This window comes from Daucus carota, chromosome 6, assembly GCF_001625215.2.
Source record: "Daucus carota subsp. sativus chromosome 6, DH1 v3.0, whole genome shotgun sequence".
Classification (NCBI taxonomy): Eukaryota; Viridiplantae; Streptophyta; class Magnoliopsida; order Apiales; family Apiaceae; genus Daucus; species Daucus carota.
Window position 1 is genome coordinate 2,971,755 of NC_030386.2, and position 9,297 is coordinate 2,981,051.

The 9,297-nt window shown below is 34.3% G+C and overlaps 1 protein-coding gene across 1 annotated transcript; it reads right to left on the reverse strand.

Moving 5' to 3' along the window:
• Positions 1-682: 682 nt before the first annotated feature.
• On the reverse strand, positions 683-4,738 carry LOC135147158 (potassium transporter 19-like). Its single transcript, XM_064079990.1, has 9 exons — positions 4,464-4,738; positions 4,012-4,237; positions 3,401-3,649; positions 3,257-3,307; positions 2,907-3,167; positions 2,773-2,825; positions 2,486-2,600; positions 2,140-2,394; positions 683-2,044 (listed from the first exon to the last, which is right to left on the reverse strand). The coding sequence occupies exons 1-9, from the start codon at positions 4,629-4,631 to the stop codon at positions 948-950; spliced, it is 2,475 nt and encodes an 824-aa protein (XP_063936060.1). The 5' UTR covers positions 4,632-4,738; the 3' UTR covers positions 683-947.
• Between the last annotated feature and the right edge of the window lie 4,559 nt (positions 4,739-9,297).

A 9,297-nucleotide genomic window follows, 5' to 3' on the forward strand; every position in this document is an offset into this window, starting at 1 on the left:
TGACAAAGAAATTTGAGCAGTGGCCATCCATTATTTTCTTAATGGTGATCAGAGACACATGTGTTTCAGCATTTTCATATCACAAATGCAGGGGAATTTATGTGAGAACCATTTTACAACATCTAAGTGAAGCAAACTGGTATAGTTTTATGAATGTATTTTATAGGATGTGTATAAGATGCAATTATTTATTCTTGTAGTGTGTTTGTATCGTACTCTAACATTCTAACATCCGTGTTTTGGAAGGAATGTTCATTCCATTTCTTCTATCATATTTCCTTACAATCTTTATCACAACAAATTTAAACTAATTCATATTTAGTCACTATTACCTCATACTTTCTTCTTTTTCATTAAAATTTTTTATATAATTTTTCATTTCATTTTCCCCTCATTCCATTCCATCCAAGTGAATAATATCCCCGTTACTTGCACCTTGTTGCTCCGCCACTGGAGATAACAAAAAACGAGAGACAATGTGGGGATGAAGGAAAACTGAGGAACAATCGGTATTCATCCCACACATGAGAGTTGTTTTAAGTAGGAGTGAAATAAAGATTTTGATGAGAAATTAGAGGTAAGACAACAACAGGAGAGAAGAGTATGAGAATGCAAAAGATGATGAAGATTGAAACTGGAGAACGATAAAAAGATTGATTTGAGAATGTAGAACAGAGGAATATAACACTTAAAACTTCACTCTTTACATTTATAATCATCCAAGAAACACAATATTCAAATCCATGTACATAGATATAGATTACGCTATCAAAATGTGCAGTTCAACAGATAATAGTTAGGCTGCCGATTTTATAGTGTTTCTAACATACAATTCCACAAATTATTAGATACTATTAAGTAGACCAGTCAGATGGAAGCATATAAAAGCTCATCTGGTTCCTACCAAGCCACGCGATCTCCCATCTTATTTTGTTACGGATTGCAGATTATATTTCATAAGTCATTCCAACTCGCAAAAGCCTAGTCTGAGGGATCTGCATTGTCTTCTCCCCTTGCCTGAAATTTTTCCTGAGGAAGCTGTAGGCATAGTTGACAACAATTTTGTTGAACACGGAGGAATTTTCTTTGGCGATCACATCTGCTTCTCCCAGAAGATAAACGACGCCTTTTTCCTTTGCATTCTGCACAAACTGCAACTCCTCTCCAACTCCTAGAATAGGTCCACTGATAATTTTGCTTGAAGTATTGGGTGACTTGGCTGCTCGGAATGATTTGATGGAGCTTGAAGAAGAAATCCGTGGGGAGTTATTCAGTTGTGCTAGTGACTCCTCAGTGTGAATTGTAGATGAGTTGGTTCTTCCTTTTACCTTGTCAGCTTTGTCTGCTGATTCTTGTATTACATCTGTGTCGTGAACAGGCTCAGGTGCCATCAGTTCATCCTTAGTTATGCCATTACCAGCTTCGACAATGTATTGTTCATGTCTCATGAACTCCTTCAAGTTTTCCACAAGCTGGTTTTCAAACTCCTTGGGCTCCTCTATCTTATCTTTGTATCCATATCTCACCACACAACGGAACATCCTGTACTCTCTTGGTTCGACCTGTCTGAACAAAAATCGCTCCTCAAGCATCACAGTACTGATAGGAATGAATTTTAGGGATACAAAAACAAGTACCGAGTGAATAGATGGAATGTTTTCAATAAAATGAGGAAATATTGGTGGAATTCCTTGGACAAGCTCGGAATATAGTAGCCCAATGCCAGGGACTCTGTTTATGTTCGGGTTTGTTGCCAAGTCCTGTATATAACTAGCAGACACCTTGTTATCGAGCTCAAACTTGTACCTTTGAACGTATACATAGTGCCATATCCCCATTATTGACATCAAGACAAGTGAAAATGCAATAGGAAGATAGCCCCCTTGTATGAATTTAGATAGGACAGCAGAAAGGTATACACCCTCCAGAGTACCAAACACCGTAAAGAATAGCACGATCCACCATAATTTCACCTTCCATATAATAAGCATAATAAGACTGACCAGACACGTGGAGATGAACATAACACCTACAACAGCGATCCCTGCATGAATGTATATGTTATTATTCCAATTCCAGTTCACTTGTAATTGAGGTATCAAAACAGGAAAAAAGTTTCAACTGATTTTTACTACTCACCATAGGCATTGCCAATCTTTTCAGTGGTCTTGAAAGTAAAAGTCACGAAAATGGAGCAAATCATGATCATGTAGTTGAGCTCCGGGATGTAAACCTGACCCTCATACTTGGCAGAGGTGTGAACTACTTTCACCCTTGGAAAACAACCTAGACTTAAAGCCTGAGAAATAATCGCGAAAGCTCCTGATATCATAGCTTGGCTGGCTATAATGGCAGCAGCCACCGCAACTACAAACATTGGCCAGTAAACTTTTTCTGCATGAATAAATCCATTTTCATGTTGGAATTAGAAGTTCAATAGTACCTTTTTCTATTTACAGTATATGGTTTGTGTTATAGTACTAACCTGGAATAGAAGCATAGAAAGTGTCAGCCACATCACCCGGATTTTTGGAGAGATATGCAGCTTGGCCGATATAGGTAGCTAGTAGTGCAGGTAGTACCACCGAAGTAAAGCTAAGCTGTGATAGTACAATGGCCGCAGGTCAGGATGACAAAACAAAAAGATAACAAATTAACTTTTGTGTAGGTTCTTTTTATATATTCAGCCGAATTGTGTAGGTTCAACTACTCAGGCAATGTGAAACGTATATAAATTGTACCACATATAGCGCAAGAATTAAATATGTTTACCTGGACTGCTAATACGCTGAAATGGCCAATGTCAGCAAACATAGCTTCAGTGCCTGCAATTTCATATGTAAAGTTTTAACTACGACAAACTAGTTAGCTAGCCATGTAAGGAGCAAACTACTCATATATCTCACCTGTGATGCACATAACTACTCCCCCAAGCGACTTCCAACCTTTCTCCCCATTTCTTTTGAAGTAATCTATGATGTATTTTGGATTGAATGCACGCAGAATAGTTATGTCATGTTTGAATAAGTTGTAAAAGCCGATGCCCCCTATGAATGTAAACCAGACGACAATGATTGGAGCGAATGTGTATCCCACCCGATCACTCCCAAATCGCTGAGCAGAGAACAGAATTACCAGTATTGCTATTGAAATCCCCACAACAGCATCTGTACACAATCCCCAGTTTCATAATTTTGAAAAATTAGCTATATGAATTAACTTTTGGAACAAATTTAGTAATGAGTTGAGCAAGTACTTTGGTCAAGGGAGTCCACTTTGTTCTTGATTCCACCCACTGCTGATAAGACTACAGAGGATTTACAGGAATTAGATCTTGATTCCAAAGTAAGTAAGTCATCTTATTCGTAATCTGAGTGTGTTCAATAACTTATACAAATACCTGAAATACTAGGTGTTAAAATACCGTCACCAATGACCATGGAACATCCAAGGATGGTGACCATCACAAGCATGATTTTGGCAGGCATACTCTTCGAAAGCTTGCTTTTAATTTTCTCAGCTCGCTGAAACTGGCTGGATGGGGTGTTAAGTCTGAAGTTCGACAACTCCTTATCCTCCGGTTGATTATTTGGAATTAACCTCATATTGGCATGACGAGAGATCAAAGAGTATAGTGCAAATGTTCCACCTGCATCATTTGTGTTTAGGTTTTCGCTTACATTTGCACTTAATCCCAAAATAGCTTAATCATAAAGTTTAGACTTATTAAGCAAAAACAAAAGTTTTTTGACTTGGTAATTCAGCCATATTCAGGACTTTGTACTAAATAGCAACTCTTGGTGGCCACCGGGTTGTACCAGTGAGCAATTATATACAGGGTCTGACAAGCGACTGATACAACTATTTTCTAGCGCTAGAAAGCATTATTCCTAAAAAAATTCTGTGAATGCAGGGGTCTATAGTTTTTGCCTTGTAGCGGAAAATAACACTAGAAGACGGTTATAAAAAATTGACCGGCACAAATTAAGATTTGAGCAAAATAAAAATTACCATTGCCATTGTCGTTGGCTCGGAGAACAATGAAGGCGTACTTGATGAGAGGGGAGAGGAGCAAGGTGTAGATAATTAGCGAGAGCACGCCAAGGAGGTCATCGTTATCCTTGATGATACCGTCAGTAAAAGTGCTGGAATACACGTAGAGCGGAGATGTCCCGACGTCTCCATATATCACTCCTAGGCACTGAAATGCTAAGCTCAGTGTCCTGCCCCAACTTGCCTGCACACAAATATATAACTTGAGTATTCATCAACAAGTTTGAACCGTTTAAATATATAACTTGCCTAACAAATGAGTATCTGTTCTAATACTTCTCGGGGTGAGCTAGAGTCGAACCTGGGTGTCTCGGGACAACAGATGATAAACCCGCCACATCCGATCGTGTTTTAATTCAATAACTAGGATATCGCAGAGAGATAAGTAAATAAACATAATTATACAAAACCTGAGAGTGATTAGCATGGGTGGAAGTAAAAGAAACTCTTCCGGCTTCCATCTGCAGTGAATCAACTCGACGGAGCTTTGCCCACGACATCTTTCGACCTTTCATCGTTTCATTGTTGTCCGTGACCGTGGCAGCTACTTCCACCTTCTCAGACGACTGATCCGCCATTTCTTCCTCGAAATTTTGTTAAAATTTCAAAGGAAAAATAGCTACTGGAGCTTAAGAACTGCAGTTCTTTGTTGTGTTGATTTGCATTTTGTGAGAGTGTATTTATAGACTCAAAAGTCAGAGATTAGTGCATGTACCTAAATATAAACTATGTGAGTAGTACAATGTAGGATCCATTATTGGATTATTTAAAAGCATTTGTACAGACGTATGTGCATATAAATATATTTCAGAGCATGTGTCACTAGTTCTGCATAAAGATTACTTGCTCACTCCGTTTTCTATAACTCATACTCATCAGGTCGTTTCATGCCCGGAAATTTCCTATGTATTACTGGAGGTGATAATCCATTTAGTTAGTTATTCAGTTACCAAAAAATACGAGGAGTCTAAATAACCTAATAACTAATGGGTCGTTACTTAGCCAACGCGTGTGAAATAAGGGTTATCTAAGCCGTTAGATTTATATTTCAAGGGCTCAGATCTAATCTTGGGTTTTTAATGTATCCGCGGTTATTTTCCGCGGAGGGACGGAAGGAGTGATATAACATAAATGAGCAGTATTCGTCCTTATTTTTGTACAATAATATAAATAATTGCGGATGACATCTAACCTTGAGTTTTATAAAACAATATATGATATCATAATTTTTATTCAAAAGAAAATTAAAATAATAGATGAAACTAAATCTTTGAAGAGTCTTAATATGTTTGTCAAATTTTCGTCCTTCAAGGTAAACTACCTAGAAGACATACAGAATACTGTATATAAATGTATATAAAGATATAGATATATATCATATCATCATAATATTGAGACTATAACTATGTTTTAATAATGCTAAAAAAATAACATAATGTTAAATAATCAAATCCAAACCTAATGTTAGTGATCAAAACAAAATCCAAAACTAACATTGTTGACAAAAAGAAAAAAATAATAGTTTATTGGTAAGTTTCTAAATACACGGTAAGTTGGGTGGCGAAAAAAATCTGTTTTTCCTATATAATATTATTTGTGTTATTACTTGTAGGGGAGAAAGGGGGAAAAGAGAAATAACTTAATATTATATTAATATTAATATAAGTTCAATTATTGATCAATATACTATTCTAGAATTTGAGAGGTCAACATTCTAGCTACTACTGAAACTTCATTGTTCATTATGTCTAATTACAATGAGAAAAACTGCGGTATGTACATGTATTGTTTAAAGCATTGCAGCATAACGAATGGCGTGTTTCTCCCGTATAACTTAGCTTTAAGCAGTTTTATATATTTATTTTTCGATGATCAGAATATTATCAGAGTTCAGAAAATCTATCGAAAGTAGAAATAAAAAATCAGTTAATATTTTACAAATTTAACGATAATTCACACATCCCTCTCAATATTTTCCGATCATTGTCATTATGTTCGTATTCCCTGTCTTCATATTGTGTAAACATTAATTATTTCATAGTATATGTATGATATAAATTATTATATTATATAAAATTTTATTCCGGTAAAAATTATTAAGTATCATGTATATTGTAAATTTATTATTTTTAAGAGGATGGGAGATTTTGTAGATTGTAGTTTCTGATGAGTTTGAGCCGAAGTCAGTAATGGATGAAATTATGAGACCGATTCGAGATTAGGTGGTCTTGATTTATCTTGTCTCGAATCAATTTGACTTAACATTGATGATATTTTGGTGAATCTTGAGTCTTAAGAGCAACGGTGAACATCTCCCTTATCTTTAACGAACCTAAGTGAACAAAAACAGGGGTTTGAGTAAAACTTCTTCACTCCAACCATCCTCTTCTTATCTAAAATTTTTAGGTAAGAGAAAACAAAACTCTTATTTAGAGATTGAAAAGTAAACTTCTATTTTTTTCACCTCATCTCCCTCTCTCGTTTTCTTTCATTTTTATCTTCCCTCCCTTTTTTATCTATCTCATCATAATTAAATGTTAATAAAATATTATTTTTCAAATATAAAGATGATTATAGGGAATACCGTTGGAGGAAAACAAATTTTCGCTTACCTATATTTTAAGTAATTATTATTTCATTATATTTTAGGATTGTACTAATGAAACCTAAATAGGGGGTTGATGGTGTACAAGACTAAGATAGGCTTAGGCAGTGGCTATTTTGCTCGTGTTCGATCTACACTGTTTTGATGATATTTTAACGAATATCCCGATTAAGAGGGGTGTATTGAATTGGGATTTTAAAACATTTTTTTGCTTTCTTGAAATCCGAGGGGAGAATATTCGATTGGGATTGTTTGAAATCCATTAAAATCTTGAGATATTTAATTGGGATTTTAAATTATGCTACAAAATCCGGTGGTATTCAATTGAGATTTTAAATTATGCTTTAAAATCTTGAGGTATTCAATTGGGATTGTTTAAAATCCATTAAAATCTGATGGTATTCAAATGCTGATGGATTTTTTTGCATTTCATAAAATGATGGATTTTGTGGCATTCTTCAGTGTATTTTAAGTTTTTTGAAATCCCATCAAAATCAATGAGATTTTGAAGCATTGTGCTTAAATACTATAAACTCTGCGACATTTTATGAAGAATCCGCACAAAATCAAAATCACACACAATCCATTAAAATTCAAAGACTAAAAACAATCCATTAAAATCTCAATCGAATACACCCCTGTAAATCTGAATCTGAGTAAAAACGGAGTGAACTCCGAGTAAGTGATGTTATATAAAACTACTTTTCTATATTTAATATTTCTGTACATTTCATAGATTGCAAGATTAAATATTATAATCTTAATAATTATAAAATAAACCTCGATCTCACAACACGAATCAGATACGTGTAGCAAACTAAGGGGCTGGTATTGTATCATGATTTTTAATGACAAATATTGGGAGGATGACTTTAGTGGATTTTATGGATTTTTAATGACTCTTGTTGACTTCTTAAGATTTCAAAAAAAATTCATGACTCCTAAGACAATGACTTTTAAAAACTTTAACAGACTTTTTTTTACAAATTCATGACTTTCAAATACTTTAATAGACTTTTATTATTATAAATAGCCTCTTTGAAACCCTCGGGACCTTTTGCTATACCCTCTCGATCTTCTGCTATAACCCAAGTTGGGTGTATCTTCTCAAATGTGACGACTACAAAATCGATTACAGGGTATTATTGTTGTATTATATATACTATAGTACAAGCTACTGATATGGTGCACTAAGATTTTATAAAAGCGTGGCTGTTAGGTGATGTCTTAAGTTTGGAACTCAGAAAGGCATTAAGTAGGTGCTTCTGTCTTTTTATTAACTAGCGTTACATATCCCAGAAACTAGCTGTTAGGAGGTTTATAGTGTGATAGGTGATGTGGTAGGATATACTACAAACTATTTTGAGTTACTATATTCTAGCACTGAACTTCTGCAATTTATAGGCAAAAATAAAAATTACTTCAGCTAGTTTCTGGGATATGTAACGCTAGTTATGCTGTATCAACATGCCTGTTAAAAAGGGTGTGAATCAGACATTGTTGATTAAGCATTTGAAAATCTGTTGGTTTGATTAGCTACGATATAAAATTCATAACTGAAATCATGCCTGTATATCATGCCGGTATTTGCTATATGCATAGTTTTTGATTTAAAATGCATTCTGCTGAACATCAGCTGGTCTGTATACGCAATTGGTATTTTGAACTGTGATTTCTGAATTCTAACATATCTCTAGTTGATTCAAAAAATAATAGTCTGAGTAGTGAGTACCTTAAGAAGCTAGCTTCCTGTTTTATTTGCACATGGAACCAAAGATTAGAACAAGAAATTTTTCATTAACAGCCAGCGACCGATTAATTGGGGGAAGATAAAGTCATGTCAAATCTTGACAATAATGGCCTGGCAATTTTCTATACAATTTTCCAAAGAAAGTCATTAAAAGTCTATCAATTATATTTTTCCACCCAAGTCATTGATATATTGAATAACAACTGACTTTTAATAACTCTTTAAAAGTTGTAATTCAATACCTCAAACTTTGAAAGACTTTTTAAAAATCCTAATACAATACCTCTTTACTTTTAAAGAGTATTCAAAAATCTTAATTGAATACACCTAGATTTTAAAAGTCAATAAAAGTCATTAAAAATCATGATACAATACCACCCCCTAAGTTTGACCACAATTTTGTAGTAGTAATAATTCATTATTTTTTTTTTTTTTTTTTTTTGACAAAAGTAATAATTCATTATTTTAATGCACCATAAAAAATAATTCATTATCTTAAGTTTCTCCTAGGTATGCACGTTTTCATCTGTTTCTGTTCTTTGTAAAAAGGTTTCCCTGTTGTCTTACTTCGTCTTTTCCGTAAACAGCTTAAAACCTTACTAACAAAAATGGAATTTACAGTTTAAGAGAATGAAAACAAAAATTGTATATTGTTCTTTTCTCCGTGGAAATATTGACAAGAATAAGAAAAATCGTCCCGATTAGTACATGTAGAAACGTGACTGTTTGATGCAACGGCAGTTTTGTGCATCTAGTGCATTTTCATTTTTAATCTTGAACAGAATCTCTTGGATTTATTAGGTTCCAAAAAGATAAAATCCATTTCGAATTCGACTCTGTTCATTTTGAGCTCCCTGTCATAAATTCTTTTGTATTTATTCATCTCATC

Excerpts from the sequence above, each read along its gene's own strand:
- LOC135147158 (XM_064079990.1), bottom strand. The coding sequence starts at position 4,631 with ATGGCGGATCAGTCGTCTGAGAAGGTGGAAGTAGCTGCCACGGTCACG. Across the intron at positions 3,650-4,011 it reads AGCCAACGACAATGGCAATG|GTGGAACATTTGCACTATAC; the intron begins GTAATTTTTATT and ends CAAATGATGCAG. Across the intron at positions 3,168-3,256 it reads AGTGGACTCCCTTGACCAAA|ATGCTGTTGTGGGGATTTCA; the intron begins GTACTTGCTCAA and ends GATTGTGTACAG.